Genomic DNA, 14,087 nt, shown 5'->3' on the forward strand with positions numbered 1-14,087 from the left:
TTTAGCAAAATGCGGGATCGGACTTTGCTTGCAAAAGTATTTAATGAAACTACAAGTAAGTCATAGATCTTACTTGATAACAAAAAGTGAAGCAGAGGGAATAGAACGAAAAAAAAAAGTGATTTCACTGTTTTATTTTACTTCAGTCGAAGTTCTCAGAAATCAAGGAGCCCACAACCTGGGGCGAACTCTATATGAGATACATAGATATTCGAATGTTCCATTAAAGTTCTTTATCTCTCAAGCACTGAGTTAGTAAAGAAATTGAGGACAATATTCCTCTCCCCAATTAACCATTTTTATATGTTGTAGTATATCTTTCATGTTGGTCTCATGGTCTTACTGGATTCCAGGACAAGAATTTATCTAGTCTGGTGGAGTATCCAGTTTCGTGCTATTACTTGAGGTAATATCACTTGGAGAAGGTGCACCATTCCTCGGAAAAGCTGTGGGGTGGTGTGGAGATCTTATTTGGGCTGCGAATACTATGTGATTTTGAATATTTGGTCAGGGTTTACTGTATCCTTATGCAAGATTGTTCTGACAAACCCCTGTACAGAGAGACCTTAGACACTCGAGTATAGTGTCTAGTAGGCATTCAACTTCTCTCCTTTTACATGAATGGATAGTCTGGTGAAAGGTAAAGTATCCAATGACGGTAAAATTCAAAAATGTAGAATCCAAGAAAGTTGGTTAAATTTCCATTCGAAAAAGTAAAATCCAAGGGAATCAGGTAATTAGAAGATGGTCTAAAATAATCCAAAAGGCAGAAATCCGTGGAATAATTCACAAATATGTACAAGGAAAAGGAAATGAATTCCAGTAATATTATTAAAAGAAAGATAAGATATGCGTAAAAAATGGAAGAAATTTAAAACTCGACTGTTGAGGCAAGGCTAAATTTAAAAAAATGAGTGAAGAAGAAGAAAAAAATTGAATGGTGATTGAATTAATTTTAAAATAGAAAAGCCAATGTCAAAATGATCCAGACAACATGACGTTGAACGGCGCCAAAATTTAGAGCAAAAAAGGGGTCAACTGAAATGTACAAGTCATTATGTAAGAATTAATTTATGAGCAGAAGTTATTAAAAGACACCAAATGAAATGAGAAGAAATATAAAATAAACATATACAAATGTACATACATACGTACATACGTAATATGTGTAATTGTATGTATTCATATGTATGTATGTATGTATGTATATACATACATACATACATACATATGAATACATACAATTACACATATTCATATATATACATATATACACATAACAAACACACCCACACACATACACGCATACATACATATAACTAAATAGATGAGTAAATAAATAAATAAAGAGTTAAAAAAATTAAAGGGGAGAGGATGACCGGTATCTTCAAATTCCGGATAGAGCAAGTAAGTATGTAAGTAAGTGCATATAGTAAAATATAAGTAAATATACTTGCAGAATATGAATGTGTAGGTAGATTGATATATTTGATAGATAAGAATACTTAAACACTAAAACGGAAATTGCAGATGAAAAACCGGCCAAACAAGGAAGGATTAAAGAATTACAATAAAAAATTATTAAGTTATAAAGTATCAAGAAACTATGTAGAAAAAACGATAATGTTATAGAAAATATATATATATATGAAAGGTTAAATTAATAGCTATGTAATTTCAAATTTACCATAATTAAATTTGGACTTATGTTTACAGAAAGAGATCAGTTCGTTTTTAGAATTTATTATATTGTTACTTTGAGGGGAAGTAATTATAATTATAGCTTCGTTTGTGCAAAAGCGACATGACTTAGAGCCTGGAGTATAAGACTTATCTTTTTTTAGGATAGTTCATTTGATTGCGAAGGGGGTATTGTTAGAATTAAGGTTTTTAATTGAAGTGGTTAGAGAAGATCCTTGGTTATTATTAGAATTTTGGTTGTTAAAAGAAGAAATGTGGTTTGATATTCTTTTCTTGATTAATGTTGAAGTAGCGCCGATATATGTATGTACTTTATTAAAAGCTCGAGGTCTGAAAATAATATTAATTTCCTGATATGTATTAGGGAAATAGTTTGAATTTTGTTCATTGTGTTGAACAAAGAGCGGGACAATGATTGTACGAGGACTGCTTTGGAGGGGATAATGAGTGTTGTTAGTGTTAGGATGGCTGTTAGGAGAAATATTATTATTCCCATTATTATTATTATTATTATTATTATTATTATTATTATTATTATTGCTAGTTGTATGATTGTAGATGGAGGGGTTGCTTGAGTGATATATTGGATTAGTAACTATATCAGGTGGAGGATGGGAAGAAGGATAACGAAGACAAGATATTAGTGTCTGTTATGGGAGGATTGCGTGGGAGCTCTGTAATTGTGCATGAATATATAACATCTTTATGGATTCAATCATTATTGTGTGGGCATTTATGTTTGTTATTACAATTACAATTAGTTTTGGGTTTAATTGTGAAAGAAATTTTTGGGTCTGATTTAATTTTTTGTTATTAGATGTTAATATTCTTTGTGCTAAATTAGGCATAGTTGAATAAGAAATCCTTATTAAGTTTTTATTGAAAATAGAACTATATCTGTGTGGGTATTTGAAAGAGTTTTTTACAATGTTTAAGAATTCCTTAGGTATATTAGTTTTGACATTTACGCTAAATGGAGGATTAAACCAAACATTTTTCTTTCTTTTGATGCAACTGGGTAGGTTAGAGGCATTACGATTAGTATTTTGGTTTGGATTATATATGTAGACTGGTTCATTGCTATTGATAACGGCAGATCTTGTTTTTGAACTAGTTTCTTGCGAGTCATATTGAGTGTGATTACAGATTTAAGGCGGCCAGCAGGAGGAGCATAATGGTTGTATTTTATCTTTTCATTTTGTCCTGAGTTCCTTAAGGCATTATTGAAGAAAGTAGTATTTTGATTAAAAGTTTTTTTTATCGGCAGAAAGAGTAGACATTCTTCTAGAGACGGATGGTACTATAGATTTTATGATTGAGTTGGGGTGGTTAGAAGATTTATGAACGTATAAAAGCGTAAGGTTAAGTTTATGATAGGGGCTATAAGTTTCGGTGTTAAGATTAAGTGTAACATCTAGAAAAGTTGAAGTTTTTTTTGTTTGGTTCGATAAGGCCAAAGTTATTAAAGAAGTTATGTAAATTTGTAATTGTTTTGTTGTAATCTCTTTGCCTGACTGTTATAGTGAAAAGGGTATCGTCTCTATAAAGGCCTCCTTGGATATGATTAAAGTGGTATTTAAGTTCTTTCAGTAAGAAGAGCCCCACTAAATCGGTAACTTCTGCAGAGCCAGAAGCACCCATCAAGATGACAAAATTATTAGGGGTGTCCTTTCTAGTCCAAAACTTATTGTCAAATTGTATAAGGAACTTTCTCGTTAGGAGAATTAATTTAACTTCTAAATTAGTTAAATCAGAATTTCTTTTAGCAAAGATTAGAGCCTCATTCAAAAGGATCGTAGAAATTGATTGATAATAATTTTGAATGTCAAAGGTTATGAAGTTAAGGAGGTGTTTATTTTTAAGGGAGACAAATCAATTGATTACAGAATGTGAATTTAGCCAAAGAGGGAAACTAACCTTTTCCTTAATAGAAGGGATGATTCTATCTAAGATGTTTTTGCTTGGAGCACCCAAGTCAGAGTTAGATGGGCACAATCTGATTGAGGGTTGTCATAAAATTATACATATATAAATTATATATATATATATATATATATATATATATATATATATATATATATATATATATATATATATAATTTAGGAATGTAAAATTTGTGATTTGAAAAAGTTAAATTTCAAATATAGAAATTTTATTGTATCCAAGACAAAGAATACAGTACAGCAAAATACTATACTGCATTCTTTGTCTTGCATACAATAAAATTTCTATATTTGAAATTTAACATTTTCAAATAACAAATTTTATATTTCTAAATTATGATTTATTTGATCTATCTAGTATATAGAGCAATTTTATTTAATTAGGATAGTCTTATATAAAATATTACATCCAATAATATTTTGTAAGACCGATAATCACTGGATTTGCACACCAGTAGATTTATTGTATTTCATTATTCTGAATTATATATATATATATATATATATATATATATATATATATATATATATACTTATATATTTATATATATTTATGTATTTATATAAATATATTTATATATATATTCATCTATATATATATAGTTATATACATATATATTTATATATATATATATATTTATATATATATATTTATATATATATATTTATATATATATATTTATATATATTCATATATATTTATATTCATATATATTTATATACATATATATTTATATATATATTTATATATATATATATATGTAGAGAAAGAAAGAGAGAGAGAGAGAGAGAGAGAGAGAGAGAGCGCGATTAGTTCAGAAGTCAATTTTCGAACGTCATCCAACAAACCTTGTTTGATGGAATATGATTATGAGAATTGGATATTTTTTTCTTTTTAATGTAGGTTATCCTTTGTTTCTTTCGTTGAGTTTTTCCTGTTATCTTTTTTTACGCTATTTATGGTGTATGTTTTCTTGGGGAAGAGTCTCATGTACTCTGCAATTTTGATTGGATCTTGTATATTATTTAGGTCTTGTTTTATTTTTTTTTAATATTTAGTGTTTGTTTCCGTGTTATTAACACTAATATGCTTGTTTTCCTTTGTTTTTCTCGTCAGCATGAAAGTGTCCAATACTTGGAAACCGGTGTTACCCGAAAAGATCTCCAACACTTACATTCCAACAAAATCCATACAAATGTATGTGGAACATCTGCAGAAATATTCACCTACGAATAAAGCAGCGCGACTTTTCAAATACAATGCCGTTGCTGCTGCCATCGCAGCTGCTAATTCTCCCTCTTCTTCAACTCTTGCGAAAAGTAAGGACGTTCTTATGCCTTCAACTTCCTCATTACACTCATTCTATTCCAGATGTCCAATCAACGACAACGCAAAAGTTAAAAATTTACCAAATGCCGTCTCGAAACTAATTCATATTGATCTGAAGCAATTAACCTGCGAAAACGGATTTGATGCTGCCATGTTTTCCTCAACGGATGAAGATAGCAAAACCGATCTGCCTCATGTTGCGCCGGAACAAAGATCGAAAAAATGCACTTGTAATGTACAACAGTCAGTAACGTCTAATCAACACAAGGGACAACTTTTGACTCCAACATCGAAACACACAGCACCTATCATTGTAAATAATGTAGTTTACACAGCCACAAGTGAAAAGGAGAATAATACTACACTTCCTACTCGTGTGAAGATGTTTTCTCCCAAAATCGTCTTAGAAAAGATGACGGAGAAAAGACGTTCTTATATCCAGCCAAACAAGATCTTATCTACGCAAACTGTTCAACTGCCGTCAAGTATTGCCACTCTTCGCATTACAAGTCATATGAATAAGAAACTCTCATTGGCTGATGTTAAAACTGAAACAAAAGGTATAATACGTGAAGCGGGAAAAGATCAAACGAAATATCAGATTAAAACCGGCGCGGATTTACCCAAAACCAAATGGAACTGCATGTTGAATTATAAAGAACTGCCTGTATTAAATCTACCTCATAATAACCCGGCTTCTTCACAAAGAAATGAGGCAAAAAGCAGCAATCTTGGTTTTAACGAACAGGTCTCTAAATACCATACTCTTCATGAACTAGTCAAAGTCTTACGAAAACAGAAACGAAGCTACCCAGAAAACGCTGTTCTCCAACAGCTACATAGAAAGCTGAAAAAAGAACAGTGTCATTTCAATATGGCGAGAGTACATAAATTACAAGAGGAGCTCAATGCATCATCAACCTCAAACGTAAATACTCGCAAAGATAATGTTAAAGATAAAAAACAAAGTTATTGTCGACTGAGAACTTTCTGCTCAAAAGTTCAGCCGTATTCTGTTGTCAGCAATACAACGAATACTAATCTATGTACTCTGGTCGACAACGCTACTCTTGCAACGAGTTTCAAACGGAACAATTCGGAACCAGCTGGACGAAATGAACTGAATTCACAACAAAATAATACCTCGTCTCTACATACAGCTGTACATTCACACTCAAATAATGCAAGCCTGCATACGCTGCGAAGCCACCTTAAATTGTCCTCTACAAACGGGCGGATTTTCAGTCACATTCATTTAAAACAAGGAAACACGGCACGAAAAGGTTTTATTATAGACGATTTGAAAATAAACTTGATTGATTTAGAAAAGAAAATAAGGAAATATACCCACAAAAGGATTACACCTTTGTGTGAAGAGAACAAATTAGAACAAAACGAAGTTGATAGAACGAGCAGAAATAATACAAAGATTTATCACTCGCAAAATAAGGAACGAAAGGTTAGCAATTTGGATGAATCCAAAACAACAAAAGAAGAAACATGCTTCAACATGAAACCCGAATTTAGAATCAGTCGAGTAAGAAAGGACACGAGCGTCAGTTTACCTGATTCGATGGTTTTCAACAAACAAGCATCTTTCTCGACAAAGTTACCTGATAAAAAGAATCTGAAAACTTTGGAGAATTCAATTTTGGTCAGAAGCTGTTTTCGTAGAAGACATGCAAAATCGGGACCAACGAACGGTAAAGATGCGTTGCAACAACAAAAATCCAAAACCAAAGAACAAAAGACTCAAAGTATAATAAAACCAGACTTCAAATATGAATGTAACAGAAAGCAAGTCGCTACACAACTGAAGGATACTCCGTGGGAGATGAACAATGTGCAGACAAATGACTTTCTCTCAAACGAGCACACTTCAAATTTAACATGTGGCAATCCAACAAGGGCAACAACACAAGGATCTTCATCATCAAAGGTAAAAGTTTTATGAAACTCTTTCTTTACATTTATATCAATAATATACAAATTCGATTATTTAAGTCGAAATATTTTATTAGAACGTTTGTAGAAGCATTCCGTCAGTAATGATAATAAATGTGTTTTACAAAAGATTATTTGTGTGCAGGATTAGCATCTGAACTACTTTCGCGAGCTCTTTTTTTTATCATGTGTCTTTTTTTTATCATGTGTCTTTTTTTATCATGTGTCTTTTTAGTGTTGGAGTTAAGTTAGGGTTTGTGGTATATTAAAGTAAGAGTTCTGTTAAGTTTAGATTTAGGCTGTCCAAAAGTCATAATAAACACCACTGTGGAACACAACGCGCAATGGTAGACATCTATTAGCATGAGTTTATATGGAGGCAGAAACATAAAGGAAACGATTTTTATGTAAATACTAAATGAAATGAATCGATTCCATTCTCATGCGTAAACAACATTTTTTTACTACAATTTGCACTTGTCTGTATTTCGGGTGGCAGCGTTAGTCTTTTTGATGAAATTCTTCTACGAAAGTTATGAAAACTATTTTATCCTTAGCCACCCGAAGAACAAAATATAAAACACAGTTCTCCATTTACTTATTGTTGTTAAACCTTTATTAAATGCAAAATTAGTTGTGAAAAAGGTTTCATTGGTTATTTTGGTTTTACAGCATATCAACCGTTTTCATGTTATTTAATGCCGAATCCAGTGATTTTGAAGAAAAATTTTTAATAGAATATATTGTTTGCTTTTTGTTTTTGTTTTTTTCAAGTCGGTTTCTACTTAACCCATAGTTGGGACCCTAACAGGTACTACCACTCCGGGTCAGAGTGGACCCGAGAGCAATGGCAATTAAAGAGTGGCTCCACACTCCCCAAAGCCCGCAAGCTGGGGCGTCATCATTGAATATAGTTTAAGGTCATATCCAGGACCTGTGAAAAAGGTTATTTCTTTTTAAGTAATCTTTATGTTCTGCTTTATATGCTTGAACATAAAAGTGCACTGAAATAAAGAATATATTAATAAAATGAATACCTGGATGTCGCTAGCACATTGTGGTAAATGGTAAGGAGAAATTCAATATAGATGTCACAACACCAGATCCTTGCACCCAAATGTAAGGATAAGTAGAATGAATGCATGCAGTATCCCTAACGATGAGCAATCAACCAGAATGAACTTTTCACGACTTTTGTACGTGATCTCGGCACTTATTATGAATAACTATAAACTCGATCTTGTTGCAGATTTTCTGCTTTTGAGAAAGTCGAGACATTATGTGTTGGAATAAAGTTGAGGTTACCATTTTTATAATAACGAATGAATGAATTGTATACGTTCTCCATTATAGGAGGTTAATTTGATTCCATATGTGAATTATTAGACGGTAATAGACGGCATTGAGGTTTAAATAGAAATACTTCTGAACAGAAATTATAAACAGCTAAGTGTTAATCTTTACAAAAGACGCCTTGCACTTTGGTAGATTTATTAAATTGTTAACAGGTTAAGAAAATTGATGAAATACGTAATGCCCCCAAAAGGAACTCCCTTCTTCAACTGTCTAAACGGGGAAACCAAACTGTGTTGAGGTTGGTTGCTTACGCTGGTGAGCCAATCACTCAGCGCTATACTTGTCTACGTACAGTAAACGAAAATAGTACATACAAATATGTGACTGCTACAAGCCAAACATAAAATTCATGCTGCCAATTTAATAAGTTTGCGTTTCAAAATGTGATGCATAAAAGTACACAACATTAATAATTAGTTCATTGATCAATCTTAAATTCCTGTCAATCTGCTTCTCTTGACATTTATACATCAGGTTTTATTGTCGCTTTTATTTGATCGTCTTTTTTTTATCAGGTGAGTGGTGTAACGTTGGACACAGACTAAGTTCTTAGTTAGCTGAGTTCAAATTAAATTGAATGTATTGCATGCATTGACATGTTTAATATGGAAATGAATAAATGTGAAAGTTGAACTTATTTCTTGCACAAACGGGCAGAACATTTTATTCCAAGTTAATTTGTATTGTAGCTCCTGGCTACGGTTGGTGTATTTTTGGCGATAGTAAAATTTGAAAAGTACCACAAACAATTAATATGCATGTAGTTAAATTAGCGAATGAAAAGATGAATAAAAACATGAATGTTATGAATGGGTCATCAATTAGCAAGTGCTAACTCAACAATGAGAATTTTGGAATGAATTAAGAAAACATGAATTAGCGAACAAGATATATTTATATCAACAATTTTACAGAGAAAGACCAACGTTTGTTATGGCATAAAGATCTACTTCACAAGATCTCCAGCTACGGTATAACTGGAAATGTCTTTTCAATTATTAAATCATTTATCTCTGATAGGTTCATAAGAGTAGTGGTTGATGGAAAGAAATCAGAAGCTCATAGTATTAATGCTAGAGCCCTTCAGGGGTCATCCTGTGTCCAACTCTCTTCCTGATCTACACTAATGATCTTCCAAATCACATCCTTAGGTCATTCGTAGACATTTTTGCTGACGACACTATCTATTGGCAGCACATCAAAGGCCGTAAACGACCAAGTTCTCTCCGATCCTCTCTCCTCTGATCTTAAGCATGTGGTACAATGTGGAAAAAAGTGACTGGTTACTTTTATTGCATCTAAAACCAAGCTTCTATCTGTGCATCATCAACGTTCTGATCCCCATCTGGCATCAATTTAAATGAATGGCTCTCGTCCTGGGAAGGCTTCATGTTTTGACAAGCTTCTGGGCTTAACCTTTACTCCTAATCTAAAATGGAATACATACATCAAATCCATTGCTAAGGTCGCTGGCAAAATGATGGGATCCTTCTATCGATCCAGTAGATATCTCACTGCTGATCCAATTCTCTACCTATATAAAAGCCAGGTACGGCCAATGATGGAGTATTGCTGTCACATCTGGGCAAGAGCTGCTGGGAAGACATTATCCTGCCTTGACAGGGTTCAGAATAGACTTTGTAGCCTAGTGGGGGATGTCCTTTTCTCTTCCCTGCAACCTCTTTCTCACAAAAGAGACGTTGCGAACCTGTCTCTGTTTTATCGTTATTTTCATGGAAAGCGCTCGTCTGAGCTCCAATCTATGATCCCCCTCACAAAACATTCACGAGAAATACTCCTTTGGCTGTAAACACTATCAATAATTTCCCCCACTCTTTACCTGTGTCTAAACCTAAACGTAGATTCCATGAACAAAGCTTCTTTCTAAGAACTGCACACCTGTGGAACTCTCTTCCGTTTACCAGCTTTCCAGTTATCTACAATATGGCCGTCTTCAAATCCAATGTAAACAAGTTCTTGATGAGCCGCTCCCCTTAAGTAATCCAATTTACTAAATTTACACTTCTAACGATTACTATGATATTGTCCTTTTGAGCACTGTACACTCTTTAACCTTTATCCTCGAGTGTTCTCTGGGCCTTGATAAGTGGTGATTCCTTTGTAAAAAAAAAGAAAAAAAAGTTGTTAAGTTCTTGAATAAGAAGTAGACAAAAAGCGCCAAAAGGTTTGTTTCAAAGTTCCGTTGTGTATATGTGTGTGTGATTAGCAGTTTCTGTTCGCCTGACACTTGCTAGTATGTAGAAATGTGTACACGAGATGAAGCAGGCTGTTATGTGAGTGATTGAGTTCTTTTCGTCTCATCCGGCTCAAAGACACGAGGGATGAGCAAAGGTTTGGGGGCTATTCTGTGCTCAAACGGCTAGTGGTTTGTTTTATAGGAGTTTCTAACATTGCATCGGCTCACTATTTTCACATAGACATATTACATTTGAGGTTGGAAACGATTTAAGTTAATATATTCATGTTAAAACTTGCTAGCTTTAGAAAGTGAAGAGAACGTATCGAAACGAAACGAAGACAGAAAAAGGGTAACTAATTCGAGACATTTGCTTTTTAGCGTTTGTAGGAATCACTTCGTAATTCCTCTACAAATTCAAGCTCACACAATAGCAGAACCCTGTCTGGTATGAACACGGCTTCTGTATATGTCAGCTCTGTGGTAAATGTGAACTAATTTGCATATTTTTATTTGAAAGATACTTAATTTATACTTTGCTATTGACTTTTTTATTCAACGATTATTTTGATTTTAACAACAAAACCATGTATTTCGATTCCATTTCTTTTATAAGATATCTCATCTGAAATTTTAGATGAACGTCATATGGTAGCAGAAGATAGTTTAACATATTGAAATGCTGTGCAACATGTGCTTAGTTCGAATAGTTTAGTTAGCAGACGCATTTTAACTAGTTTTTAAATTTTTAGAAGATCCTCATGTAATTATAGTTTTAAAACAATTCGGTTCAATGTATAATTTCATAAGAAAACCATACTGTAATAATTAAATTTAAATTTTAAATTTGAATTTACAACAAAAAAAAAGATAATACTTTGGAAAATTAATCCGCTTAAAAAATTTAAAGGGCAGTAAAAGCACTAGAAAACAAAGCCAAATAGATCCAGAGGGAAAATTACTTTATACTGTAATCTGTTTTGAAGAGTTTTTCAATTTTGTTACACTGACAGTAATGTTTAGAACAAATTTTGCTGTTTTCCTTATTTCGGCTATTGTTATGCCAACGTTTTAGCTGTTTCTGGCCGTCTTCAGATGTCTTCTGCTGTACTTAAGAACTATTATAGAACTTATGTGTTCGGAAGACACATGGCCGAGACGACTGTCGACTTAGAATATTTGGTTTTATGACACAGTGTATAGAAATGTGTGCAGAACAGATGGTTTAGTTATATTGAGAGAATGGATGAGACTTCTTATGTTAGTCGATGTAGAACTATTAAGGTAACAGGGTTAATCCACAAGGAGAGTCTAGGAAGACATGATAGGAAATGATAAAGGTGGACTGAAAAAAAAAATAAATAAAGATCTGGCCAAAGATAAGTTAGTTTAGAAGTCAATTTCTAAAAGCAGCCCTACACATGTAAACAGACGTTAAACAGTTGCATGAGAGATCTATTTTTTATATGTACTCACAATATCTTGCGTTATGTTGAGTGTAGTTCAATCAGAGTATTGATACGCATGTGATTAGTACATCAACGCACAATGAACGCTCGAAGCCTACTGATTTCTGCCCAACTATTTCCAAGCAGTTTGTGTCTAGATTTTAATGTAGACAGACTGGGATTTTCTTTCGCCCCCTTCATCATCATAATAACGAGAGGCGGAAATGAATTCAAAACCAACTGGAATTCTATTACCTTTATGCTTGCCGACCACGCAACTCAACTCACTAGTCTAGGTTCCTGTGTTCGTGTCTGAATTATATATTTATGTGTGTGTGGGGGGGATCTCTCCAGGCAATGTATGGAGCCACTTGATGTAAGGATCTGAAAAATACCACCTCACGGTCAAAACTAGCCAACAATGAACGTCATATGGATAGATCCCAACCTAGAAAACAGCAGTTTTCTCCCTTTTATCAGAGATATTGATCATGGAATCTGAGGTGAAAATAAAGGAAGCAAGAGTCATACGGTGGCCTGAAGTAAACCCAACATTCTCCTTAAATGATAGTAGATAAAACTTTGGTGTTTTCCTTGGAATTCATGTCATCGTTTTTTTTTTAAGTCCGATACGAACAGACACAGCCAACTCAGTATATTGGCTATCTTTTGTCTCGACACTCTAAACAAACAGTCGCCAAAGCAATCTTACAATAAAGTGAATTAAGTAAATGTAAACTCCACAGGCTTTAAAAATGCAATGCAACACGACGCTAGTAAAGAACTGTGTGAAAGTTCCATAACAGTTACCGATTTGGACACTAGACACCCGAAAAAAGTCTTGAAGGCAAACACGGTCAAAACATAGTAATAAGATAAAAGAAAATCAGTTTGAAAACTATAAAATTCTTACATTGATGCTTATTTTGATTCGATGAGCGATTGATTATGTATCAAATTTTATTTTATAGGTCAATAAGAGCCAAGAAGAAAACTGGGAAGCAATCTCCTCAAGACAAATCTACAGTAAAGATACATTAAAGGCGTTCACTTTCCGATCGCAGTCTTTTTATTCAGATTATGAACACAGAAAATTCCGTAAATTTTAACAAAATCATTTCAAATAAATTTGTGAAATGAAGCAGAGATCCCGAAATGACTCATTTACTTGAACTTGAATTTCTAACAAGAAAAAATGTGTTCGAATCAATTCTTGCAAAAATTTTGAGAATAAACGAGAAATGTGATAAATTTTGAGAATAAACGAGAAATGTGATAAATTGATATTTAATGATGTTTTTATAACTCACTTTATGTTTCAACTTAATTTTTATCTTTTATCGTTCAAGAATATTTTTAAATAATGTATTTAAATAATTAGATTTGAATTCTACTGTTCGTTTTTTCCATTTTCTTATCATTTTTTCTAGCTGTGGATAGAACATCCTACCGGATGCCAGACATTCAACTGCTATCTCATACATTCTAACCAAGTGTTTGTTTTAAGATTCTAACCATTTCTTTTAAATGCAATCGTTTATCTCTTTCTTGCACTTAATTCACCGGGTATATTTGCCAGGTAATTTTTTAAATTCTTTTTCATGAGTCCGGTTACTTCTATAATTACTGGAATGATGTTTCTTTTCATGTCGTGCATAAAACTTTGGTATTTCGTTATCTTTTCTATTGCCATGTATATTATATTTATTTTACACAGCATCACGTGATTAAGACAAACATGCCGATTGCTGAAAGTGCAATCGAATGACTATCTCTGAAGGCCATGGAAAACATTAACATTTGGTAACAGAGTGTAGTTTTCACCTAGAAACCTCTGCGTCATGCTTCTACTACGCTACTCATTAGCTACAACAACTTTATTATTTGTTGAACAGTGTAACATGTCTTTCATTATGGCAAAAATAGTTGCAGAAATTATCTCCAATAGTAAGAAGTCATATTTACCAATATTTACCAAAGTAGACAATAGAAGTTTGTTTGATGCGGCAAAAATAATTAAACTACGTGTTGTGATATCCATTGTTTGGAAAATGAAATGATTTTGTCATGGAGACAAAGTAATAAACAATTGGCAGGCGCACTTACAAATGATGAACCATTGAAAAATGAAATGATTTTGTCATGGAGACAAAGTAATAAACAATTG

General features: G+C 33.0%; 1 protein-coding gene across 1 annotated transcript; it reads left to right on the forward strand.

Annotated features, from left to right (window-relative positions):
• The first annotated feature begins 6,102 nt into the window (after nucleotides 1-6,102).
• LOC145257252 (uncharacterized) lies at nucleotides 6,103-13,198 on the forward strand. The gene is made up of 2 exons (XM_080115645.1): nucleotides 6,103-6,914; nucleotides 12,892-13,198. Exons 1-2 carry the CDS (start codon nucleotides 6,486-6,488, stop codon nucleotides 13,027-13,029), a joined length of 567 nt encoding a protein of 188 aa, XP_079971771.1. The 5' UTR covers nucleotides 6,103-6,485; the 3' UTR covers nucleotides 13,030-13,198.
• The last annotated feature ends 889 nt before the right edge of the window (nucleotides 13,199-14,087 follow it).

The sequence above is a fragment of the Euprymna scolopes genome, chromosome 3 (genome assembly GCF_053919585.1).
Source record: "Euprymna scolopes isolate OS-2025 chromosome 3, ASM5391958v1, whole genome shotgun sequence".
Lineage (NCBI taxonomy): Eukaryota > Metazoa > Mollusca > Cephalopoda > Sepiida > Sepiolidae > Euprymna > Euprymna scolopes.